The sequence below is a fragment of the Triticum urartu genome, chromosome 4 (genome assembly GCF_003073215.2).
Source record: "Triticum urartu cultivar G1812 chromosome 4, Tu2.1, whole genome shotgun sequence".
Lineage (NCBI taxonomy): Eukaryota > Viridiplantae > Streptophyta > Magnoliopsida > Poales > Poaceae > Triticum > Triticum urartu.
In genome coordinates, this window is record NC_053025.1 from 19,791,058 (window position 1) to 19,818,234 (window position 27,177).

Sequence of the window (27,177 nt, forward strand, 5' to 3'; positions counted from 1 at the left end):
TCATCATTCCATATCCAAATATCCTTCCAAAACCTAGTTTTGAGACAATACCCCACTATTCTTCTACAAACCTATAACAACATCTCACACTTTCAGGTCTCCATGAAGGAAATGGGATTGAGCAGCCTTAAACTGAACTTGTGCTGGATTAGCCAGCCTAACATATATTCCAAGAATTAAACTCTGCAGCAGTTCCTTCTCATTTTCTAACTTCCATGTCCATTTTACTTAACAAAACAACATTCTTAACCTCAAGATCCACTACTACAAACCCACTTGATCCAAAGGCTAGCCAGTTGACTCCAGTTGACTAAGTGGTGTTTCTGTCTCCCTTGATCAGCATGCCATAATAATCTCTTCCTAAAAATATGTATTCTCTTACAAGGCCCTTTAGGCAACTCGAACATTGACATCACATAAAAAGACCCATTGCTCATGTGATTCCTCAATAAGATCAATTTTTCCCCATAAGAAAGAATTTCACTTGAAACAACTAAGCTTTTTTTATTAAAAAAAAGTAACTGATTGAACTAGAAAGATATATAATCTAGAGCTCCTGTAAAACTGACAATATCAGAGAACCAAAATTCCATTCTACCTGATCACACGGCTAAGCACATAGTTATCGAATCAACCGAGCATTACAACAAACACCACTAGGATGTAACCTGATTACATCACCTCAGGCACATCGCCTCAGGAACAGAGGACCCCTGAAAGGCTCAGAAGAAGCAGTTGCAGTCGAAGGTGCAGAGAGCGGCGCCGCCGGCGTAGGCCTTGCCGAATGCAAGCTCATCGGCGGAGTATATGGTGAGCCCGTCATTCGTGCGCCGCCGCGGCCGCTTCTCCTTCCAGCGACTGTGGAACCATGCTTCCAACCACATTACAGAACCATGGGGTTTGTCCACAAACATGTACGTAGTACCTAAAAGGGGATTCTTATTTCAGAGTTTGGGTTTGCCAATGAAGCTAACGTAACACTATGAAACACTCTTGATGGTAATAATATTGATATACCAGATCATAAGTATTTTATAGGGCTCAGTTGGCGTATCAGGACCAGATCAACCCAACTCCAGTCAGTATATAAATGTAAGCAAGTTTTTGATGCTCCGGCAAATGACGAGTGAGCTACCAATTCTCGACGCTTATCACAGAAACTAGGCAGCGTCGTGAAACAAGTAGCCTTGTTTCGGACAATAGGAGTAGAGCTCCCAATTTCCTTTCTTGTTTCGGACAATAGGAGTAGAGCTCCCAATTCCCTTTCCCAATGAAAATGAAACACGGAGATCTGTCAAGTTCTGAAAGTACCAGCGACCACAACAACCTTATACATAACAAAAGCAACTGCTATAGCTACTTTGGGAACGAAAACAGCCATACAGTAACCCTCACGACAAATACAGAAACCAATATTCTGAACTATGTATGGTTTCCAAACAAGACCATCAGCCGGTAATGTGAAGATATAAACTGCAAAAGAAGTTAGAAATATACTTTTTACATATTTATTGATGTATTTAGGCATGGTGAATGTAATCTGTTCACATCAGAATGGTATATTTATTTCTTGTACCAAATCTTATTGTATCATCATATTTTTCCAAAACTGTTCTAATTGGCGTACTTATATCTATTAGGACATCAATTTCCAGAGATAACACTAAAAACCATTTTTAGAATATATTTTCATTATCTGTGTGTATTCTTATTTTAAAAAATGAAGGGTAAAGGAGTAAGATGAGGTACCTAACATTGAAGATGACACTTATGCACACCTAGTGCCATCTGTACATTTTTCTGAAGGCATTGACGCATTAGATTGTGTAGCGCTGGGAGCAGATGTAAACAACAAATGGCTATCAATAACATCGAATACACAAACATGTGGTTGCTAGCGAGAATAGTGTCTGCATGCTTTATATTTCAGTTTACTCTCCATGTATTCTCCCTCAACCCCTCTTCCAACATCCACTTTCCTCATGAGCTAATCCTTTATCTCAACCTAGAAACATAGTGAGACAAGCAGAAATGAACCAATAGGGCTGGGATGCATAGGGACATCTTCTACATCATGCTCCCTTGCGAGCACATCGTCGGGCATTTGGAAAACCCAATGGTCTTGCCCAACTCCAATCCAAGACACTGTGATTGCATATGTCTAGCTTAGGGAGGCACGATCATCGCAGCAGTGCTTGCCCATGACCAGGTTAAGTGGTGGAACATTTGTTGTCGGTGCTTCTCCTTCGCTGTTGACACATGCTGTCACAGATGCTCCCTCCCTTCGTGGCTGTATGGCACTTGTTCAGCAGTAGGATAATGTAATTTTGTCTTTTGGGATGTGTTATGGCAGGGTTCAAAACAAGTGGCAAAACACTGGAGGCACCTTTAATTTGCACATTCATAAACACTGGTCCGGAAAGGATTGGGTTTCTCCACAAACATGCAGTATTAAAGTGGACATTACTGTTTCATTCAGGCATTTAGATAATGTCTAGCTATGAAACACTCTTAATGGCAAAATATTGGTATACAGAGCATATGTATTTTAGCTAGGACTCAGGAGGCGTAGGCAGTGAGGTGTGAGTTACTAACTCACAACAGTTATCACAACTAGGCAACGTTACAAAACAAGTGCTCCCAGCTGCCATACAACTAGGAGTAGTTGTTTTGTTCGACTATAGGAGCAGAGCTCCCAGTTTAATTTCTCAATGGAACTGAAGCATGGGAGTCCGAAAGTAACAGCGGCCACAATAATACTAGCTACTTTTGGAAACAATCATACAGTAACCTCACTACGAAATTATAGAAACCAGAAATGAACCTCGATATTCTGCAGCTTCAGATGGTTTCCAAACAAGACCATCAGCTGTCAATGCGAAGATATAAGCCGCAACTTGCAGCAGCCGCTTTGCCCCTTGGCGCTGCCTGTCGCGCAAACCTGCTCTCCAAAGTCCAACCCAGCATGATAACCAGTGAGCCATCTGCACAATTGGATCAGAAAGAAAGATACTTCTAAAACAAGCGTTCCTGTTTTTCCACAAGGACCAAAGCAGGGCTATGATCCCTACCTGCCACTAAGTTACACATCTTACCATTAAAACACGCTACCCACCTACGGAGTTAAAGAACTGTGGGTCTAGTTGCATCTTTCTTCAGAGCATAATTAATCACATTCCAAACATATCTAGCCATACTAGTATACGATATAAGAAAAAGGTGATCTAGGGTCTCCTCTTCGCTACAGACCATACACATCACTGTCCTAGTTGAAATGCTATATCAAAGAACCAGCAAAATAAAAACTCTGGTTTTCAAAAGCACTTCAACAAGCCACAGTTTTTTATATGGACATCTTAGCTTGGCTAATTTCAGGGGCAAATACTTAGCCAGATCTGCTGAGCATCCATCTACACCTATCCTCCTCCTTCGACAGACCCACACTATCACACATCATCCCATATCCAAATATCCTTCCAAAACCTAGTTTTGAGACAACACCCGACTATTTTTCTACAAACCTATAACAACGTCTCCCACTTCCAGGTTTCCATGAAGGAAATGAGATTGAGCAGCCTTAAACTGAACTTGTGCTAGATTGGCCTGCCTAACATATTATTTCCAAGAATTAAACTCTGCAACAGTTCCTTCTCATTTTCTAACTTCCATGTCCATTTACTTAACAAAAAACAACATTCTTAACCTCAAGATCCACTACTCCAAACTCACTTGATCCAAAGGCAGTTGACCAAGTGGTGTTTCTATCTCCCCTGATCATCACCCCACAATAATCTCTTCCTAAAAATATATATTTTCTTACAAGGCCCTTTAGGCAACTCGAATATATATTAAAAATCCACATTGCTCATGCAATACCTCAACAAGATCAAATTTCCCCCATAAGAAAGAATTTTACTCGAATCAGGTAGGCTTTTTGAAAAAGAAATGTTGAAACAAGTAACATTTCATCCGATCACACGTCAGATCGGATGAACCAAAATTCATCCGATAAGAAATATACCTCAACAAGAGGTCTATTTGCTCTTGCAAAACTGACAATATCAGAGAACCAAAATTCCATTTCATCCGATCACACGTCTAATAAGCACATAGTTATCGAATCAACCGAGGATTACAACAAACACCACTGCGGACTTATGCCGATTACATCACCTCAGGCAGGGAGGACCCCTGAAAGGCTCAGAAGCAGCAGTCACAGTCGAAGGGGCAGAGAGCCGTGCCGCCGGCGTCGGCCTTGCCGAACCCGAGCTCGTCGGCGGAGTATATGGTGAGGCCGTCGTTGGTGCGCCGCCGCGGCCGCTTCTCCTCGACCTCATCATCGTGGCCGGGCTCCCAGCCTTTGCCCCCAGTCTCCTTCTTGCTCTTCTTCTTGCCAGCCCCCTCGGCCTTGCCCTTCTTGGGCTTCTTGTCCCCCTCGGACTCCTCCTCCTCCTCCTCCTGCAGCTTGCGCTTCTTGGTGGCCTCGAAGATCTCGTCGATCTCGTTGCTCTCCTTCTGCTTCTTCGTCTTCTTGGCAGAGACCTCCTTGCCCACCTTCTGCTCCTTCGGCTTCTTGGCAGAGACCTCCTTCTGCTTCTTCGGCTTCGGCTTCTTGGCCGCCCCCGCCACCGCCGTCTCTCGCTCCTCGACGGGTTTCTGGGGTTTGGGCTTCTTGGCGTCGATAGAGGGGTTGGGGGCGGAGAGCTTCTTCTTCTTTTGGGACTTGGTGGCCATTGGAGGATGTGGCGTGGGGGATTCGATGCCTCTGCCGCCGCAGAGGAGGAGATTGAAGGCCGGAGCCGATGAGGTTCTTGGGGTGGCGGCGGCACGGGGAGAAGGGTTTGCGCAAACGGCGAGCGGATACAGGAGACCAGGGGAAGAAGAAGGTGGGTCGAGCAAGACCTCAGGCTTTGCGTCGTTCACACATCGCCTTAGTAAGGCCCGTCTAGCACTAAAAAAAATAGTAAGGCCCGTCTAGCACTAAAAAAAATAGTAAGGCCCGTCTGGATTAATGACCCCTAAAAAAGGAAGCCAGAATAATTTTTTTTGAGTGCTCTTTCTTAAAAAAAAAAGCAACAGGCCCGTGCCTCTTCTTTCTTCTCCCAAAAGGGCTGGAAACTACTCCCTCCGTCTCATAATGTAAAACGTTTTTCAACACTACACTATTAAATATCACGGAACCTTAAAAACACATTCATAGATAAAATTACATCAAAAAATTTGAAGGTGCGCCGTGAGCATAGCTCAAAATGCCCCATGTTTCCTCCCCAAAAGAAAGGCAGAAGTGTCCGTGTCTTGCAACCAATTCAAATTCAAAATGGACTAATACATATTCACAAACTTGAAAAAAAGTTTGGTATATATCAAAAAGAATATCCAAAGAGTGTTAAGATGACGTGAGAAGGGATGTGGCTTGTCCAAAGAGACGGGGTCTTTTTTGCATATGGGGGTGGCTGAGACCTTTTTGCAAACATGCCACACACCATCATCACCGTTCATGCAGGAACTAAGGGTCTGTTTGGTTCCAATAAGTCAAACCAGTGACTTATAAGTTACGTCTGTTTGGTTGTCACCTGACCACACCTTCTCACCTTGTTTTTTTATGTAAAGATGGTGGGACCCACACAAAAGAGGGTGACTTATAAGTTTTAAGTTGGGGTGAAGCAACTTATGACTTATAAGTTGGGGTGACTTATAAGTTGGGTCTGTTTGGCAAAATAAGTCACTTTTTTCACTTTTCGACTTATAAGTTGGTGACTTATTTGGAACCAAACAGGCCCTAAGGCCGGTTTCACATTCAATTCTGTGTTAAATTCGGCAAAGATTCATAAGAACCCTTCGTAAAGAAATATAAGAGCGTTTAGATCTCTACTTTAGTGATCTAAACACTCTTATATTTCTTTATAGAGGGAGTACGAAACTACTAGTACAATTCACATGAAACATCTAAAATATTTGAAATTTCATGTCAGGTGGCCATACAGTAAACAGCTAGAGAAGGAAGTTCCCAGGAAAGCCAAATCAGCCCCCCTATATCACTCCAGAGACTTTGAGACATGACAAGCAGATAGTTCCCCATTATTCATACAGGATGAGAGACATCATTATCATTTCAGAAGTTACAGCACATCTGACCAACGGATAGTTCTCAGATAAATCATATCACACAACACATATGTACAGTTGACACAATGAGTTTGTATTTACAATTTGCGGACCGTTGCGTGTGATCATGATGCCACCATTCACTGGCACTTGGCACCTCACAATGCCTTCATGATAAATTTGGTGGAGACGACAGCTCCTTTGGCTGCCATTTTCAGGACTGCACGACTCCTGTACAGCCTGCATCCAACCGCAAAATAACAATGAGAATGACTCTGTTTTCACTTGTAAGTAAGTTGTAACGCCGACATACAAATTTCGCAAGATGAGAACTTTACCCTGCTATTGTGATCCCCCAAGTTGCCAGTATGTAGATCACCTTTCCAGCCTCCCAGAAACTTATCCATTTCTTCCGGTCTGTCATGCTGCTCAATGCCGTTGCAACAGCTGCTTAAAAATTAGAAGTTAGAATCTATATCAAATCAAACAAAAATACAAGTCAAATGTGCACTAATGTATAATTAAGCTTATGTCAGAGAAACATTTGCTCCACTCTGAAATAAAGAATGCCAGAGAACAAGGGCAGAATAAACTATCATCCAACCTCAATCAAAGTAACGAATACTTCAAATAATGGCTAACCAGTCCAAGTCTCTAAGATAGGACCACATGTGATAGTTGGTCATCTCTATGATGCGCTGACCGGAGAGATCCTCCGGAAATTTAGAAGATAATACATGCAACAACTGTAGTATAATAGCAAATTGCATACACCCGTCTTCATGGCATAGCAGTGAGTTGTTAATTTCCACAATGTTGCAAGTTACATGTGGAAAAAATGGACCACTGAGAGTTGAACGCACTGGGTCTCCATTGTGAACTTGAGAAACTACAAACAGCCTATCTTAGAAATTCTGGCTTATTTTTCTGTCAGCATGCATTTCTCCATTGTGGTGAACTTTCTCATGATAGCGCTAATTAGATAGACCTAATTAACCAACCCATGTGTTTGTATCGCTGTTTTAAAGCAATGATTTCAGAAACAAAAGTACAAAACAACATTTAGAAAATCATAAATTTTAACTTTAAGGGCAAAAGCATGGAGGATAGTCATACCCTTTTGCAGCTCTTTCGATGATAATGACTGGACAAAAAACAACAAACAGTTAGATGATGAAGCAGTGCTGAAGACGATGTATCAACTCTTGAAAATAAAAATACCTTGGACTTTGGATCTTCAAGAATGCACCTAGCAACAAAGGTAGCAATAGCATCGACGATGTCATCTTCATTAACCATCACATAATTTTCGTCATCAATTCCACTAATTTCCTCCAGATTGCCCCCAGCAGTATCACAGGAAACCAAGAGCCATGACCCAGTCTTCCCCTCATCTTTTGTGTAAGGAATATCTCCAATATCCACCTCTGGTTTGATTCGAACAGAAAACAGAAAGATGTTAAATTCATAATAATTGCAGAATATAAAAGAAAGAAGTAATAAACAGTTGCTATAATGCTATGAAAGCATAGTTCAGCAACAATCTTCAGAAGGTTTTAGCAAGGATGAACCTGTCACACCGCCAATAGATAGTTTGGTATGTTGATGCAGCGGCTCATCTCGTACTTTCTCAAGATGAGCAAGGAAGCCAGCATTGTTGACTGATGCTACAAGACGATTATGCAACTGCACCACAAAATCACATCGCCAAAAGATGTCAGTCGGCATGAAGAATAACCGTTTAATTATAAGCTGAATAACGTGTATTGCAGCATAATGAATCCATGAATATACTATTAATCGTGAGTTCATATCATGGAGATGATATTAAGTGATTAGCTCTTATCACACTGTTTATTTATTCTATCCCAACATCATCTATTCATCTTTAATAACATGGAGCAGAATGCTTAGAAGTAACTTCACTGCATGGATAAGGCTCAAAGCCGCCCACAACTACGATGTTGTATCTCATTGTGATGCTGAATCATGCGGGATCACAGACTTATATGTGCTGTTTCTAACAATGAAACTAAGGTGCTACTACCTCCGTTCCAAAATGTTTGAAGCTCTAGGTTTGTCCTAAGTCAAACTTATATAAGAGTTTGATCAACTTTAGAGAAAATTTCGCTAATATATACGACATCAAATATGTAGTATGAAAATATATGTTATGATGAATCTAGTGAAGCTAACTTCTCATTGTAATCAGATAAACAAGTGTCTGTAAGAATTAATCATGCACCATGGTGGCGAAAATAGTTAAGAACAATCTTCGAGGACGTGAAAGAGGAGGCGCGAGGGGCTCACGTCGGGAGGGCACTCCTGGGAAACAAAGGGCGCGCCCTGAAGCTCGCGGAGGAGGGCGAGGTCGTCCGCGAGGCGGGCGCGGAGGACGGCGTTCTCCGCCCGCAGCCGCGCGGCCTCCTCCCCGTCGGCGGCCAGCGCCGTGGCGCCGTCGTGGTCCGGGGCGTGGCCGGAGCGGTGCTCGTAGGCGTAGCGCGCGACCTCGGCGATCTCGACGAGGGTGTGGGCGACCTTGGGGATCTGGTGCGCCATCACCGCCCCGGTCGATCGATCGATCGATCGGTGGCTCGGCTGGTGGTGGCCTGGTCTCCCCGGCGCTGGCGCGACGGTGAGGGGGGAGGCGCAGTCGGCGGGACGGCGGCGACGCAAACCCTATCCACGCACGCGACCTCGGAAGTGGACGGCGTGCTCGATTGGGGGTTTGGTTGGTGCCGTGCTCCGAACCAGGAGTAGAACGAAATTGAGGGATTGAAGTCACGTTCATGTGGGCCCCACTGATAATCACCCGATAAACTCGTTGACTCCGTCGTGGGCTCGTGGCTCCCTTCGACTAGCCACAATGGCCCATGTTACTATTCTACTCCTTCCGTTTTTTAAAGAGTGTACTTTCAATATTGTTGAAAAATTAAACTATCTTAAAATTTGACCAAGCTGGTGTAAAAATACATTAATGTTTGTGAAACCAAATAGGTATATGATGAAAATATATTTTATCCCGAGTCTAATCCTACTAATTTAATGGCATAAATGTTGGTGTATTGTTATATAAATTCGGTCAAATATAAATATGTTTGACTTTCCAACAAAGTCGGAAGTACACTTTTTCAAAGGACAGAGGGAGTATGTTACTACCTCTATAATGGGAAGTAACATATATGTGGTAACATGCAACACTTCATTTATTAGACTATAGACTCGTATTGCCTTGATATGTGTGATGTTACTCATACTAGTAGTAACTAGCTATGTTACCACATGTCTTTCTTTCTTTATTTATTACTTGCCACATCATCTATTTTATCTAGATGTGTGTGATGTTACTACCTATGGTATTTCCATTGTAGGTAGTCTTCGGAGCATCTCCAATAGGCAATAGTAGACTTCCAAAACCTACTCCCTCCATCCTTTAAAGAATGTACCTCCAACTTTGTTGAAGAGTCAAACTATCACAAAGTTTGATCGAGTTTGTGGAAAAATATATCAATGTTTGTGAAACCAAATAGGTATATGATCAAAATATATTTTATTATAAATCGAATGCTAATAATTTGATGGCATGAAGGTTTGTGTATTGTGGTATAAATACGGTCAAACATAAAATTGTTTGAATTTCCAACAAAGTTGAAAGTGTACTCTTCAAAGGATGGAGGGAGTATGTACAAACTTAATTTCTTTTGTGTGTGTGTGGGGGGGGGGGGGGGGGGGGGGGGGAGGTCTCGTAGTAAACGGCTCAAATCGACTTAAATTTTTCTTTGCATGGGAATGAAAAAAATGATTTTTTTTGTCACCTAGAACAATATTTAGGTCCTCTTTAACACACTATCAAAAATCCAAAAACGGTGGCATCAAGCTTAATCACCGTCATGTGAACGCGTCATCTGATTCTGGCCCCCGGCCACCCCAAGCCCCAACGCCTCATCCCAATCCTTCGACGTCGTCCGACGTAACCGTTGTGAACCCTGCCGAGCCGCCACACTGCCGCCCCATCCCGTCACTTCCAACCGCTCCTGAGTTGTCACCGCCTCCGCGTCGCCCCAAGGGCAGACATTGAAGAATTCGACAATGTATACCACATGGGGGCGAGGAGGATAATGTTGAGAATAGGTGAGATGTAAGTGATATTTAATATGTTGATCGACCTATGCTATACCAATGATATTTGGACACTCATAAGTTCCTTTCCATGTGTCCTCTCTCTTTTCGTAGCATGCTTCTTCCTTTGGAGTCCAGAGTCTATCACATATCTTCAATAATACTTCATCCATCCTAAAGAGCACAAATTAAAGGAAAACAAGATTGACCGAGAAGGATTGGGATGCATAGGGAAACACGATCTAAGTGTTCGATACCATCTCTGGTTTCCTGCACGCAGTTGCTCTACACATCGCCACTTATCAACATAAGTTTAATACAGTTAGTTGTCCTGGTAACAAAAGAATCAGGGCGGCCGAGTCTCACATGCTCCACTCACCAGTGTTTTGCATCTCAAGATTTATGGGGATCATGTGACACACTAGGACATAGAACCATGTGGGAAGCGATGATTGGCTACGAAGTATGTCAAACAACTGCGTGGCAAGGATGATCACATCCTTGCCAAGAGATTCACACGGCGCTCATAGAAACTAGAGTCCATGAGAGTTTTGCCGCCGAGTAGTTCTCCTAGATAATAAAGTGTTGGTGCTCCTGCTTAGGTTCCTGACCCCCATGAGGATGTGCAGAGAACGTCTTGATACAGCTAGCAACACTCGACTTAACAGTTGCGATGATTGTCGGTGAAACCATTTGGACATGACCAACTTTCCTGTGTTGACTTAAGATTCAGATGGGATTATTATAGATTGACTAGATAATTGTTTGTGTGTTGCAGATGGAGGCACCTATATTTTGTAAGCAATCACCGTGATTATCAGTAATTTTAATGTTATAATGCAATTCCATACCAGCATTGACAATTGAATCGGTACTTATTGACATACGGAAGAAAATACAGTTCATGAATATGTAGGCTCGGTTGGTTCCACTTAGTACACATGAATATGTAGTAATATGAATTGTCCAATTAATTATTCTTGCTACGAAGAAAGAAATTTCCATACAAAAGAAGAAGATAAAAATAAGTCCTGACAGAACATACTGTCATCGTTGAATCTACATTCGCATTCAGTTCAAACTGAAGGAAAAAGCTTAAGAATTCGTAGAAGTTCACGCAGGAAAAGCAGAGGAATCAAACAAAGATGCTATTGTCATTCGCCTGCTGCATGAACATCTCGATGATTTGGAAAATTTGAAAAACTAGAATTGTCAAAAATGGAAGGGCAATGCATTTCATCACAAATCAAACAGGCCTGGAATCAATCAGAAATCTGTGTAATCTAAAAAGAAGTCCCCTTGTTCGCGCACGTCGTCACTCTGATTTCCCCCCATTGCTGCTGCTCTTCTTGGCCTTGGCCTTGGCGGCGTAGGCAGCGCCGTGGAAGTTGAGGAAGAGCGTGAGCAGGGAGGCGTTGAAGGCCCAGCCGGCCAACCCCTCGCAGCCGCTGCCGGCGAAGTGGAACCAGAGCATGACCACGGAGGCCGCGAAGCTGAAGATGAACTGCGGGATCTGCAGCTCGGTGACGGCGCGCTCCAGCGCGGCGGCCAGCGGAGGCCAAGGGTGCAGCAGAGGTAGTAGGCGTACATGACGACATGCACGGCGGCGTTGGCGACGAGCGCGACGGGCATGAGCGACTGGCGCGTGGCGAGCCAGAGGTAGCACATGTGAAATTAGAAACAATTGTTGCATGTTTAAAAACTTAATTTTATTTTAAAATCTATAAAAATATCAACCATAATGCCGAATATCCAAAATAACAAGAATTCTGTTTTGAGTTTTGAAAATATACGAAACGGATAATCTAGCATTATGGTTGTGAACATTTTGAAATGTTGTAACCATTTGACCATGTAAAATCTTGGTTTTGAGAATCGTCAGCAATACCATAGGGATGAATTCCGAAAACCATAACAAAGAGGCATTTGGTTGATGAACATTATCATGTATTAACAATTTTCAGAATATTTCTCCGATGAACATATGCTCCTACTTTCTTAAAAAAATAGTCTAGCTTAGTGTGCACCAATAATGATGGATCTGCGATGAGGAAGTACATATAGTCCTTCATCAAACGTACCATATCCCCCACTACTGCAACCTTTTGAACTTTTTAGGTAGCAACCTTCTGAAATTAACTTCCTGCAAAAAAAAAACCCTTCTGGAATTAACAATACTAAGATCCACACTTTTTGTATTCCTCCTATATTTTCATCATATATGAAATCTGTTCATTATGCATACATCTCAAGTACTAACTTTTAGGCTAGATTTAATCTTTAATGCATCCTCGACGCCATGTGCTCCAAATCCACCTTCACTTCTTCTCATCCTATCGCGTGAACCTTATATATAAGTGTGCAAATGGGAAGAGAAAGTAGTACAAGGAGCCATAGGAAAGCATACTGACCAAGATGGAGGGAGCTAAAATAATGATGTCCATATATACTTTTTGTTGAGTCTTGAGCTTTCATTGCCATTTGGATTAGTTTAGAGTAGTGGAACTACTAAGGAGACCCAATATGCCGTATATAAAGGTGTGCATATGTAAGAATATGAGCCTGGGAGGCATCTGGAATGGAAAACAGAAAGAGGGGAGGAACAAACGTGCAAGTGCAGGCCAACTAGTAGCAGGACTGTCTCATTAGTCATCCAAGATGATCAAGTATCGAACAATGGCATCATTCGTTTGGGCTTTTGAAGCAGCTTTCTATAGAGAGAAGCACGAAGTCTTCATGAACAAGGTGTTTTGGCTTGTTGCCAAACCATAGTCGGAGTAGTTATACAGGTCGTAGCACCACTTGGAGGAATTTCAAAATCTTCTTCGTTGGCAACATCCACATTGCTCTTTTGACTTCTTTAATATTATAGAAACAACAGCACTTCCGGATCTCATAAGATTAAGCCCCAGAGATGCATACAAAACTCCAGAATATTGAAGTCCATGAGGTGTTTCTAGTCGTGCAGAGGCTGAGGGTGTTCATCCTCCTTTTTAAAAAGCAAGATATTTCCGACCTACTAGTGGCTTAGTGGTGGGAGCTAATTGTTTCTTCATTCCTTAAAATAGGCTTTCGCCCCGTTTTATATATAAATTAACATCCAAATAGATTCTACATCCGAACGATACAAGGTAATGAGGAAGCCCTCAAACAACGGCGACATCAAGATAATTGAAACACGCAAGACGCACGCGACTACGCTACCACAACAAAGAGCAGGAGGAACCGAACACAACTCCACACTATGCCCTATAACACCTAAGCTCCACGACAACGCCCCCGGAAAGGAGAACGACGCTAAGCGTCACCGCTGCCGAGTCCACACGGACAAAGGTTTTCACTGGAACCCAGACACAAAGAGAGGCAGCACGACGACATCTTCAAGAAGATAACGGCGCCCGCAAGCGTCGACGTCGGCGGCGGCGGCGACAAAGCGCAAAGCTTTCGCTCAACACCTCCTCGGGCCACCACGAGGTACTCCAAGACAAGCGCGACGAGGTTAGAACTCTAGATCCGGACCGGGGCAATGCCATAGCCAAATATCATGCCCGAGCCACCCACTGCTCCACCTCTCGCCGCCCACACGACCAAGAGGGAAGGCCATCACCGTCGCCATGGGACCCGTTGGGGAGCCACCCATGCGGACCACCAACCGGGGCCGGCGTCCCGGCATCCATGTCAGATACACTACAAACCGCCCACATTACGGTGCAACCACCATGGTAGGAGGAGTAAAAGGTGTCTCCTTTCACTCCTAGCCCGGCATCACCCACAGAGTCTAGGTCAACGCCTCCATAATAGAAAGCATCCACGCCCAACATGTGGATTAAACATGGCTCCTTCCCTAGGATTAAACACGGTGTTTGTATTTAACTGAAGCACATATTCATGCATATTAAGTGGGACGACATATGTTCACATTAAGTGAAACTAATTGACCCTCCAACATCTCTTTAGCTAGTGCAGAACACGCGCAGTACAATGCGTGCATTTGGTCACATGGATGAGTCGAATGCAGAATATATACATGCCTCTCAGGATCAAAGTGATGCCTTCATTTAATCAATGACGACGCCAACATATCTTTTCTCCATGTATTGAGCGGACTTCTCCCTCTACACACCAAGTATTTAGATATTCACACATCTTGGATTGATAGATTTTGAGTTAATTTCATTCTTTTATAGATGTTGGATGGTAGTCTGGATTCAATAAGCTAGATGGAGTCCGCACACATGCACCTATTGGTTCATAACTTTAGGTTGGAATCAACCAAATCATTGAGGTAGATCATTCAGTTAGGGTGTGATGACGGATCGAAGTGAAATTGGACTCATATAGTTGTTATGTATGCGCACCTACGAGTGATGGAGTTGGCTAGAGGGATGATACACATGTTCCTCGTTGAGCCTAAAAAAGTAAAGTATCTAGACTTCCCGTTAAGAGTGGGCTGCTGTCTAATATCGAGTGAACATCCGTGTGGACAATATTCTTGGATTTCCTCACGGAATTTTTTTATTCTATGCTATGTTAGCCCAAATAAGCTCAAGTCCATGCGGCTAGACTAGGAAGTTTTTCTTTTCCGTTTTGAATAATTGGCAGCAGGGTCGGATGTGACCCATGCATGCACGTAGATCGTGAAGGCCCGCCTAGAGCGCACTCCCGTTTCCTTTTCTGTTACTCCTCCTGGTTGTTGGGCTCTAGCTATGGACGTGATCGCGGGGCAGCGCCATCTACGCGGATCATGGCGGCTAGACCGGGAGGGTAGCGTAGCTTACTTGGTAATCGAATAAAAGGAATGAAAAAAAAACGGAAAAGGCTGCGACAGTTAGGCAGCACAAACTCGTCTCTCTCGCGTTCGTCTACCTCGTTCCATCTCTCTCTCTCTCGCTGGTCCGGCAGCGACATGCTACGCACAACCATTTCGTGGCATGATTTTTCTCTAACATTATCGATATTGGGCTCTATCAAACTTTCTTGCGAGATTTGTGGCGATGGCAAGGATAAATGATTGATTTACCTATTTAAAGCAATTTACACGAGGGACTTTCTTTGAGAACATATAATTTCCTGCTATGGAGCCGAGTGTTTAAATCGGGACCAGTAGTGAACTGTTGTAGTCTTTACCGGAGTGAGCTTCTATTTTTATACATAGTGAACTACCGAAGTTTGAGGGTGAACTTCTATTTTCAGTTTTTGTTCAGCGAACTAACATAGTTTAAGCGTTGTGGACCTCTTTTTATATTGGCTACTAATGAAGTTCGAAGAATGAAATTTTATGATGCATATACCCGGCGGTGGGTAGGTTCAGCTCGATCAACTGGGATAGGAGTTTTTTCTCTATCAGCGAGAACTCTTGACGCTTGAATCCTCGAATCCTTTGTTCCCATGACCTGTCATTGTTTGATTTGAACAGGAGAGATGATATCATCCAAAACCCTTTTAAGCCTGAATGTAATCATCTTAGATACTCCCTAAAAATTTTTATACTAAATCAACAACAGTTGTTTTGGGATGGGGGGAGTATTACTTTAGAAAGAATGTTACACAGACTGATATGCCTACATTGGGTGATTTGCTCGGGTTTTCAACTTTAGGAATAAGAACTATAATTGTGTCATTTCACCCATCCGGGATTACCATATTGTTTATTGCATCAGAAGTTCAGAACTATAATTGTGTCACTGAGCGAGGACAATCTTTTTCTCTTCTTGTAAATATCTGTAAATTGTGGTATTTTCAGGTACGTTAGCACTTTCTAGTTGATTAAAATGACACAGTTTGGGGCCTAAAAAAATCAAACATTTTTGTATAACATTGCAAGCTTCGAGCACTTATGAGTGAGTTTTCCATAAAACCATTCCTATATTGGTTCTTGTGGTAAAAAGTCTTGAGTTCTATCTTCACTCACGCAGAATACTATTCCTATGATGGTTCTTGTGGCAAAAAAAATCTTCAGTCATATCTTCACTCGCCCAAAACCTGGTATCGCAAAGTTAAACCTTTTTTTTTTGCGGTTGATCGCAAAGCTAAAGCTAACATGAGCAGTGTCCAACTAATTGCTCTGAAGAAAGAAAGAAACGTTCCATAAAAAGAAAGACAAAAAATAGTCTCGAATGGTATCGTGGAATCTACCTTTCATTCAGACTGCATCAAAAGGTGCAGAACTCACACAAGTTCACATTAGAAAGCAGAGGAATCTATCAAGATGTTATTGTCATTTGCCTGCTGCAATTCTCATGTGAAGATAACCACATGAATGGCCTAGTTATTTGGAAAAAATGAACCAGAATTGGTATAGCCAAACAAAGATAAAAAAACCGCAATCACCGAATCTACGTCGCATTCAGACTGAAGCAAAAGCTGAAGAACTCGCAGAAGTTCACATCAGAAAAGCAGAGAATCAATCAAGAAGTTATTTTCATTCGCCTGCTGCATGAACATGTTGATGATTTGGAAACTTTGAACGAGAATTCTCAAAAATAGAAGGCCATTGCATTTCACACATCAAACAAGCCTGGAATCCACTACAAACTATATATAAATGTATATAGACACATTTTAGAGCATAGATTCACTCATTTTACTCCGTATGTAGTCTATAATGGAATCTTTAAAAAGATTTATATTTAGAAACATATGTAGTATATCACATCAGAAACAAGCCTGGAAGCAGGCAATTAGCGAACGGATAATCCTCTTGCACGGGGCTTAGCCAACACAACAAACGTCCATGTTTATCCTAATCCGACGATGTATGACTAGTCTGATGGATGCATCCTATCACTAGTCGGATGCCTAACGGTGTCCGATTATTTGTGAACCACATGGAAGTAAGCAATGCTCACTCAGGTCTCCGACTTATGCCCATGTAGCTCACACTTAACATTCATTATTGATTAGTACGTTTTGTAAAGAGGGAAGGGAAGACATTGAAGAATTCGACAATGTATACCACATGGGGGCGAGGAGGATAATGTTGAGAATAGGTGAGATGTAAGTGATATTTAATATGTTGATCGACCTATGCTATACCAATGATATTTGGACACTCCTTATAAGTTCCTTTCCACGAGACGAGTCCTCTCTCTTCTCATAGCATGCTTCTATGCTTCTTCCTTTGGGAGTCCAAAGTCCTTATCACATGTCTTTAGTAATACTTCATTCATCCTAGAGAGCACAAATGGAAACACAAGACTAACCAAGAAGGATTGGGATGCATAGGGAAGCATGATATAAGTGTTAGATACCACCTCTGGTTTCCTACACGCGGTTGCTCTACACATTCCTATTTATCAACATAAGTTTAACATGGTTAGTTGTCTTGGTAACAAAAGATATCAGGGCGGCCGAGTCTCACACGCTCCACTCCCCAGTGTTTTGCATCTCAAGAGTTATGGGGATCATGTGACACACTATGGCATACAACCATGTGGGAATTGCTGACTGTCTACAAAGTATGTCAAACAACCGTGGAGCAGATGATCACATCCTGGCCAAGAGATTCTCGCGACGCTCATAGTAGGAACTAGAGTCCGTGAGAGTCTTGTCGTTCTTTTAGATAATAAAGTGTTGGTGCTCCTGCTTAGGTTCCTGACCACCACACGAGGATGTGCAGAGAGAACGTCTCGACACAACTAACAACACTCAACTTAACTATTGCGATGACTGCCGGCGAAACAATTTGGACATGACCAACTTTCCTTTATTAACTTAAGATTCAGATGAGATTATTATAGGTTGTCGCCACCGCCGCCGCCGCCACAGATCTGGCCCTGCGCCATGCCTCCACGCCGGCAAGGAGTGCTCGCGCTAGCTGCACCCACAGCCCCCCACCCCAGCGACTTGCGCCGACCGTGCGAGAGAAATTCCCAGAGATCCTGCGGCTGATCTCCCCAGTGCCGCAGGCGGTGCTCATGGCGTCGGGAGCTGCGGGGTGGGCGGAGCGCGCGACCAGGATCCGAGACTCTACCTTCGAGTGGATCCGGTGCGTGCAGGAGTGGAAGGTGGCGGACCGGGCGGTGGCGGAGGCAACCTTGTCGGAGATGAGATCTGCGGCCGTGAAGATCGCCGAGGTCTAACGGAGAAGGGTGGATGTGGAACAAAGGAAACTAGCACGAAGGATCTTCGAGGAGGCCACGTTGGAAGAAAGGGCGAGGATGCCCCCGTTCCCATCCTCCCCGCCGTCCGAATTCGTGGTGTGGGCGAGGGCGGAGGCAAAATCGACGGAACCGCGGCGAGCCCTCCGATGGGAGTGCATCCTCGGCGTCATTCCGTCAATCAACTGAAGCTTGCTACGGGTGGGGTGGATCTCCTACCTCACCATAGATCGCTGGAACCGCCGTGGTTTGGAGACCGCGGCGTGGTTCCACCTGGAAATCGATCTCGTGTTGACAAAGGGATTTGTATCCCAGAAGAGAAGGTTAGTCATCCGATTCCCGAATCAATGTTGTTATTAGACCCAGTAGGGAATGAATTGAGCTTGTGCTTGGAAAACCGTAAATCACCATTGACGGAGGGATCCAATTTGGTAGAGATTGGGGATTTTTCCCCAAAACAGAGAGAGGCTACCATTGGGCGGGATAATGCGGGCCCCATCATCACCTCTCTCCCGCTGATCCGCTGCAAAAAAGTGAAAACGCCTTTACCTATTACGTCTCCTCCACAAGGCAGCGCGGATGAATCTATATCTAGGGTTTTTGGGCAGCTCTGGGTCATTCCCTCCCCCCGCCGTCGCCAGCCTCACCCTCTGCCTGGCAAAACCAAATCAGCCTCCACTTTGGGATGGCTCAGAAAAGACCTAGCCTGATCGGGATGTTTTTCTCCCTCTGATCTTTTTCCAATCAAACACCTTCGCCTGTTTGATCCACCACCGACGCAACTCAAGATCATCCGGGAAGGGATTGGAGTATGATCCAAATCCTTTGCTCAGGTTGTCATGGCGGACAAGAATGCGCCGCCGATGGGACAGAAGCAGCGTGGTCCGGTCCCTCCGAAAAACCCTGGACGTCGTCAACCTCCAGGAGGTGCGCGTGCAGCTGCGCTGCCTGGTAAAGGTACGCCCCCCCCCCTACTCAGACCACTACCACTGCGCCTCCGGCTCCGATCCCACCTGCCCCTTTGGTGCAAGTTCTTGACAAGCGTTACAAGGATATGGTGTGCTTCACTTGCGGAGGCCCTGGCCACTACGTTGGCAACTGCATACAGAAGAAATCATGCTTCATCTGTGGATTGGAAGGCCACAATGTCAACAACTGTGCAGCCTGGGCACAGCCCCACCCAGTTGCCACCTTCTTTGGGAGTTCTGCGCTGGGACTGGGGTTTTATCACATCGACGCCCCTGTGGGAAGAGAAGCAAGCTGGCTGAATTTTAGGAACTGTGGAGAAGTCTGGGTTATGAAAGGAGAGATCAACAAGTCAGACCTGATGAAAAACCTTTCTGGTATCTTCTGCAAAAACAAACAATGGACGTGGCAAATCAGGCCACTGTCAGATAAGAAGTTCCTGCTTAGATTCCCCCCTGGAAAGATGTTGATGAGTTGATTGAGTTCCCTGCTTTTGATCTACCCATTGATGGTGTCTCTGTGTCTGTGGAAAAATGGACTGGCTCAATCGACCCATTCAGTGAACTTACTGAAGCCTGGGTGATTGTTGAGGGGCTGTCCTCTAAATGGTGTACATGGAAAGTGCTATCCCAAATAGCCTCATGCTTTGGAATTCTTGTAGATGTCGACTGGAATGGCCTGGTGAAGAGCTTCTATGAGAAAGTGAGGATCAAAATTGCCTGCAGAGACCCAACAAAAATCCCCTTTGAAAGAATTATGGAGATGAGGAAAAAACTTTATATCCTATCCTTTACTGTGGAGGGCTTTGACTAGGTGGGTGCTGATGACCCCAATGATGATGATGGCCCCACTGATATAACAATAGATGAGGACAACAAGACAACAGAGGAGGAGAAACTGGATAAAGACTTGCTGGATGATGGAGAGGAACCCATTGATGCTCTAGACCTTGCCAACAGAGCCCCCACAAAAACTCCAACTGGGAAGAAAACAGTTAATGATGGTGCCTCATTTCATCCCCATGATCTACTGGAGGCATGCTTCTCTCCTGTGAGAGTCAACAGGAAACCTGACCAAGATGATATGGGCCCAAGCAGATCCTCAATACCTTTTGCTGAGGCAATCAAATCTCTCAGCACCCCACTCAACAGACCTGATGAAAACACCATGGTTACTACATCACCAAGTGGGATTGCTGCTACCACTTCCCCTGTGTCTGCCCAAAAGATGTATTGCTCTGGTCTGCTGAAAGAACTGGAAGATTCTTCTTCTGACACTGACAGTGAATCTGCTGAACCCGAGGAGGAAATGATTACTGTTGAGACACACATAGCTAGTGGCCTGAAGATGATGGAGCTCATGGATAAAACTAAAGGGAAGGCTACACCAAAAACCAAGTGGGGACCAGTGATTGCTCCAAGGCTGAGTTCCAGAGTCCACAACAGGCAAAACATCATGGAAAAAGCTGCAGCCTAAAAAATGAAGAAAAACCTGGAGATCCCACCTACCTTTAAAAGTAAGTCTTTTACTGATGCTGCTATTTCTAATTTAGAGGCTTATGCTTCTACAGTTAATCTCAAAATTGGTGATGATGAGAGAGACAAGAACCAAATCATTAACCAAATTATTAGAGATGAATCTAAAAAATGTCTTGTGTTTGCTTCCCAAAATCCTGAAGTTTCCTTGCCTGATAGTTTAGATATTGGACCAGACATTGATAATGGAGTTTGTACTCCAGAAAAAGACATTCCCAACACTCACACATCAGGGGGCACTGCTGATGATGTGGGTGGAAGTGGGAATAATGTGAGAGGAGGACTTTTTAGTCTGACACACCCTTTCAAAATTCCATGATTGGTATCTTTTGGAATATTAGAGGTTTGGGCCAAAAAGGGAAACTACAGTGCCTGTCTGACTTGGTTGGTAAATATAAACCTGATTTTTTAGGATTTCAAGAAATCAAGAGAGAAACTTTATCTGACTCCTTCCTTAATGCCTTAGCTGGTTCTAGTGTGTACGACTGGCACATTCTACCTGATGTAGGCTCTGCTGGGGGTATCCTTGTGGGTACCAAACCCAATCTTTTTGAGGTACTTAGTGTTAGCTGTAAAAAATACTGCATTATCATTACCCTGAAAAATAAGACTGATGGGTTTTGTTGGCATCTGATTGTGGTTTATGGCACAGCTTATGCTGTAGACAAGATTGATTTTATTGCTGAATTGCATGAGAATATGGATGATTTATGTTATCCTGTTTTACTGGGAGGTGACTTTAATCTGATTAGAGAAGCTAAGGATAAATCCTCAGGCAATATAAATGCTTCCTGGACATTATTGTTCAATGACTGGATAAATAAATGGGGTCTTATGGAGTATAGATTAGCTAACAGGGTATATACTTGGAGCAACAACCAAGACAACCCTATCTTTGCCACTATTGACAGGGTTTTCTCTGCCACTAGTTGGGATAGTCACTTCCCTCCCACTACCTTGTGTGCCCTTCCTAGGGTGGGGAGTGACCATGCCCCAATACTTCTTGATTCTGGAATGGGTAGCAGTAACCCTACTAAACCTTTTAGATTTGAGAAATGGTGGTTAGACCAACCAGATTTTAGACCCTTAGTGGAGAAAATTTGGGCCACACCATCACCTTGTGCAACTGCTATTGGGACTTGACAATTTAAAACCAAACTATTTAGGAAAAGTGTTAAAGGATGGAGCATTAATCTGGAAGCAGCCATGAAGAAGAAAAAGAAAGAGCTCCTTCTGGAGTTTGATATCCTAGATATCTTTGCTGAACAAAACAGGACTAATGCTGGGGATGTCCTCAGAATGAAACAAATTAAAGAGGAACTTGAGGGGATCTGGAAGAAGGAAGAGACTGCCATGTGGCAGAGATCTAGAGATAGAAAGATCAAAGAAGGAGACAGAAACACAGCTTACTTCCATGTTGTTGCTAACCAACGCAGAAGGAAGAATCAATTGACTATCCTGGAGGGTCCTAATGGGCCTGTATACTCCACTAAGGACATGCTGGAGGTGGCCACTAACTTTTATAAAAACCTCTTTGGGTTTGAGCCTAAACCTAATATACATTTAGATGACCAGTTTTGGTCTGAGGAAGAAATGGTGACAGAAGCAGAAAATACTTCCCTGGAAAGACCTTTTTCAGAAGAAGAAATTAAATAGGCCATTATGGGATCATATGCTAATGGAGCCCCTGGTCCTAATGGTTTGTCTTTTCTTTTTTGTCAACAATTCTGGGAGGTGATTAAGGGTGACTTTATGGCTCTGGTTAGAGATTTTGAAAATGGGACTCTGGATATCCAGAGACTAAACTATTCTATTGTTACTTTGATCCCTAAAGAGCCAGATGCCAAGAACATGAGGAAATTCAGACCCATCTGTTTGAGCAACTGTTCTGTTAAGATATTCAGTAAAGCTATGACAAACAGAGTTGGCCCTGTTGGTCATAGGCTCCTATCCCCATGTCAATCTGCCTTTGTGAGAGGCAGGTTCATTTTAGAAAGTGTAGTTACTGCTCATGAGGCCATCCATGAGGTCCATAAATCAAAAGAATCTGGGATTGTTCTCAAAATAGATTATGAAAAAGCCTATGATAGAGTGAACTGGGATTTCCTAGTAGAAATGCTTACATTTAGGGGATTTGGGGCTAAGTGGATTAGATGGAACTTATCCATTTTGCAACAGAGCTCTTTCTGTGTTAAGATCAATGATACCCTTGGTCCATACTTTGTGGGTGGAAAAGGTTTAAAACAAGGGGATCCAAGTTCCCCCATGCTTTTTAATTTGGTGGCTGATGTGTTTTATTGCATGTTAGCTAAAGCTGTTAATAATAATATCATATCTGGGATTGTTCCCCATATCATCCCTCAAGGACTCATATGCCTGCAATATGCTGATGATACAATTCTCTTTCTTAACCCTAAACCTGAATATGTTAGGAACTTGAAATGGCTACTTGCCTGCTTTGAAAACCTTTCTGGGTTAAAAATCAATTATGACAAATGTGAAGTAGTACCTATCAATATGAATGAGGATGATGCTAAACTCCTGTCTCAGATTTTCTGTTGTAAATTGGGGGATTTCCCTCTAAAATATCTTGGAGTTCCTCTTCACTACCTCAAATTGAGAAGAGAAGACATCCAATACATCATAGATAAGATCATCAAAAGGATATGTGGATGGAAGGGGAGACTACTTAGCTATGAAGCAAAACTAGTCCTCCTCAAGGCATGCATTGCTAGTATCCCCATGTACCTCATGTCAGTTATTAAGTTCCCCAAGTGGGCGATCAAGGCCATCACTTCTCAGATGGATCACTTTTTCTGGGGGAATGTGGGGGATGAACATAAGTACCATCTTGCTAATTGGGGGTTGATCTCCTAGAAAAAAGACTTTGGTGGTCTGGGGGTACCTAACCTGAGAGAATTCAACATGGCCTTACTAGCCTCTTGGGCTAAAAGGTATTTTATGGACAGTAACAAAAACTGGGTGAAGCTGATCGACCACAAATATAAAATAACTAAGCCAAATATACTGTGGTCTAGGCAGGGTGTGGGCTCTTCCTTCTGGAAAGGTGTCACCTGGGCCTTGGAGGGGGTTAGGCCCTTCTATAAATGGAAACTAGGGAATGGTAATAAAATAAGCTTTTGGGATGACGTTTGGGTGGGGGATTCTTCCCTCAAAACCCAATTCTGGGACGTGTATGAAATCTGCCAACAGCAATGCTGCGCAGTTTCTGAGGTATGGGATGGTTCTACTCTCAAACTTACCTTCAACAGATGTGTGGAGGCTGGGTTTTTGGATAGATGGCATGAATTGATCCGAATCATCTCTGACATGCCAATAACTGACGAGACGGACCAACCCATTTGGAGATTGGAATCGTCGGGGTCTATTCAGTTAAGTCGTTTTATAACATGATTAATTGGGGGGGAGTGTCTACCCCCATTTGGAGAAAATTTTGGAAGATTGTTGTACCTCACAGATATTTAGTCTTTCTCTGGCTAGCTTTTCATAACAAAATTCTTACCAGGGATAACCTGAATAAGAGGAGAGAGGTGGAAAATCTAAAATGCTTATTTTGTAATGAGGATGAAACTGTCTGTCACCTGTTCTTTGAATGTGTGGTTGCTAAACAAGTTTGGAGTGATATATCTGACTCTTTTGAGTTTAGTATTCCAAATGACATGAATGAATTATCTTCCTTCTGGAATCTAAATAACAAAAAGTCTGTTACTAATATTGCTTGTGTTGCTACCATTTGGAGCATTTGGACGATGCGTAATGACATGTGCTTTCAGGGCGTACAGTGGACAAGCACGCGTGCAATCTTGGCAAGGATCAGCTCGTCGCTGCAACAATGGAAGGTGCTATGTGTGGGCGACCAATCGGTGCTGCTGAGAAGATGCATCCAACTCCTAGATCGGCGAGGAGGCGAGCTGCTCAGGATTGCATGGGAGTCGGCCTGAGAGCTTGCAATTGAAAGATCGAAGAGGAGATGCTGAAGATTCGCCCAGAGTGAAAAAGAGATAAAAATAGCAGAGTGAAAAAGAGCTGGCAAATGTATCCGTCAGTTCCCCTGTCGTGGTAGATGTATGACCGTCTATGCGCTTCCTCAGAACGCTGAATTTGTCTTTTGATTCCGGTGTCTCTGGTCCTGCCATTCAGGCAGGTCCCGAATGCTTGTAACGGTCTGCTGTGACTCGCTTTGCTTCGTTTATATAAAATAGAGCGGGGGAAATCCCTTTCGATAAAAAAAAATTATTATAGGTTGTCTAGATAATTGTATGTGCATTGCATTTGCACACGGGGGCATCTATATTTTGTAAGCAATCAGCGTGATTACCGGTAATTTTAATAATGTTATAATGTAATTCCATACCAGCATTGACAATTGAATCGGTACTTATTGACATAGGAAAGAAAATACAGTCCATGAATATGTAGACTCGGTTGGTTCAACTTAGTACACATGAATATATAATATCATTGTCCAATTAATTAATCTTGGTCCGAAGAAAGAAAATTCCATACAAAGGAAGAATATATAAAAATAGTCCTGACAGAAGCGACTGTCGTCGCTGAATCTACATTTGCATTCAGACTGAAGCAAAGATTAAGAACTCGCAAAAGAAAAGCAGGGGAATCAATCAAAGCTGCTATATTGTGATTGGCCTTGTGCATGAACGTCTTGGTTGATGATTTAGAAAATTTGAGAAACTAGAATTGTCAAAAATGGAAGGCCAATGCATTTCATCACAAATCAAACAGGCCTGTGGAATCAATCATAAATCTGTGTAATCTAAAAAGAAGTCCCCTTGTTCGTCACTCTGATTTCCCCCCATTGCCATTGTTGATGTTTGTCTTGTTGGCCTTGGCGGCGTAGGCGGCGCCGTGGAAGTCGAGGAAGAGCGCGAGCAGGGAGGCGTTGAAGACGGCGTTGAAGGCCCACCCTGCCATCCCCTCGCACCCGCCGCCGGCGAAGTGGAACCAGAGCATGACGACGGAGGCGGCGAAGCTGAAGAGGAACTGCAGGATCTGCAGCTCGGTGACGGCGCGCTTCCATCGCGGCGGCCAGCGGAGGCCGAGGGTGCAGCAGAGGTAGTAGGCGTACATGACGACGTGGACGGCGGCGTTGGTGACGAGCGCGACGGGCATGAGCGACTGGCGCGTGGCGAGCCAGAGGTAGCACATGGCGATGACGAGGGCGTGGTGGTAGACGTGGAGCAGGGTGAGCGGGCGGCGGGCGAGGAGGATGAGCAGCGTGTCGCCGAGCTCGTACATCTTGGAGAGGTAGAAGACGTGCGCCCAGAAGAAGACCGGGCCCGACGGCTCCGTGGCGCCGCCCGGCGGGAAGCAGAAGGCCCAGCGCGGCGAGGGCGCCGTGGCCGCGGCGGAGAGCACGCAGCCGGCGGCCATCGCGGCGGAGAGGGCGAGGAGGACGCAGTTGTGCAGCGCGGAGACGGCGCGGAGGGCGCGCGGCGGGAGGGGCGGGAGGGGCAGGATGCGGCGGTGGAGGAGGAGCACCGTGGCGAGGTAGGCGCAGATGACGGCGGCGGGGAATGACGGCGACGCCGCGAGCGTGGTGCCCGGGCGCCAGTGAAAGGAGGCGACGGCGGGGTGCTCGACCAGGAGCCACCGGACGTGTCGCAGCAGCGCGGCCGCCATCGGGCTAGCTCGCTCCCTCCAAGCGACGGCGCCGGCGAATTGACCTTCCGCTTGTGGTGGTCTGGGTTGACACGTAGGGCAAAATGATAAGAAATTCCCACCAACCGCAGGGCCTAAAATGGGCTTCGCCGCGCGTTGCATATAGTAGATCCGCAGACGTCAACAAGATGAGCCGCCTTGACTAGTACAGTACTATCTTCTTCTTTTTTTCAATTTTGCTAAAGCATATCTAGATGTGCCATAAGTTTTGCGCATCTAAGAGCATCTCTGGCCGCGTCCCCAACAGGCCCTCCTCAGACGTTTTTGCCGCGCCGGCGCCGAGAAAACGGCCCAGTCGTGCCCCAGAAGCCCATTATTTGCCGGCTCGGGCCGAAACTGGTGCCGGCAGACTCAGGCCGAACCCGGCGCCCTGGGGCGCCTGGAGCGTCGGCACAAGCGAAAAGGGCGCGTTGGTCCGCCCTGTCGGCGACTCGAGCTCCTCTTCCCGCTGTTTCTTCCCGCTTTTCCCCCACTTCCCTCCCATTCTCTCCATTCCTCCCGCTTCTCCCTCCCGCTCGCCTCCCAGCCGCCCGACATGCCACCGAAGAAGTACGTCGGCCCCGCGCTGTGGCAATTGCGACCGCCTCCGTCGCCCAGCCGAAGCAAAGAAAGCCGAGGGCGCCGCCGTCCAAGCCACCGGGCATGACGAACGC

At 44.6% G+C, this 27,177-nt stretch overlaps 3 protein-coding genes and 1 pseudogene across 3 annotated transcripts; all 4 read right to left on the bottom strand.

Annotated features, from left to right (window-relative positions):
* Positions 1–4,061: 4,061 nt before the first annotated feature.
* LOC125553433 (uncharacterized protein C6G9.01c) lies at positions 4,062–4,908 on the bottom strand. Its single transcript, XM_048717217.1, has one exon. The coding sequence runs from the start codon at positions 4,732–4,734 to the stop codon at positions 4,201–4,203; it is 534 nt and encodes a 177-aa protein (XP_048573174.1). The 5' UTR covers positions 4,735–4,908; the 3' UTR covers positions 4,062–4,200.
* A 1,149-nt stretch (positions 4,909–6,057) lies between these two features.
* LOC125550331 lies at positions 6,058–8,864 on the bottom strand. Its single transcript, XM_048713302.1, has 6 exons — positions 8,416–8,864; positions 7,677–7,791; positions 7,327–7,532; positions 7,222–7,249; positions 6,444–6,552; positions 6,058–6,345 (listed from the first exon to the last, which is right to left on the bottom strand). The coding sequence occupies exons 1-6, from the start codon at positions 8,662–8,664 to the stop codon at positions 6,264–6,266; spliced, it is 789 nt and encodes a 262-aa protein (XP_048569259.1). The 5' UTR covers positions 8,665–8,864; the 3' UTR covers positions 6,058–6,263.
* Positions 8,865–11,387: 2,523 nt separating this feature from the next.
* Positions 11,388–14,009, bottom strand: LOC125550332 (annotated as a pseudogene).
* An 11,275-nt stretch (positions 14,010–25,284) lies between these two features.
* Positions 25,285–26,602, bottom strand: LOC125550333 (elongation of fatty acids protein 3-like). Its single transcript, XM_048713304.1, has one exon. It carries the CDS (start codon positions 26,483–26,485, stop codon positions 25,643–25,645), a length of 843 nt encoding a protein of 280 aa, XP_048569261.1. The 5' UTR covers positions 26,486–26,602; the 3' UTR covers positions 25,285–25,642.
* Positions 26,603–27,177: the final 575 nt, after the last annotated feature.

Coding starts and splice junctions, on each gene's coding strand:
- LOC125553433 (XM_048717217.1), bottom strand. CDS start 4,734: ATGGCCACCAAGTCCCAAAAGAAGAAGAAGCTCTCCGCCCCCAACCCC.
- LOC125550331 (XM_048713302.1), bottom strand. CDS start 8,664: ATGGCGCACCAGATCCCCAAGGTCGCCCACACCCTCGTCGAGATCGCC. Junction 7,250..7,326: donor TTGAAGATCCAAAGTCCAAG/GTATTTTTATTT, acceptor TTTTTTGTCCAG/TCATTATCATCGAAAGAGCT. Junction 6,346..6,443: donor TGGGGGATCACAATAGCAGG/GTAAAGTTCTCA, acceptor GGTTGGATGCAG/GCTGTACAGGAGTCGTGCAG.
- LOC125550333 (XM_048713304.1), bottom strand. CDS start 26,485: ATGGCGGCCGCGCTGCTGCGACACGTCCGGTGGCTCCTGGTCGAGCAC.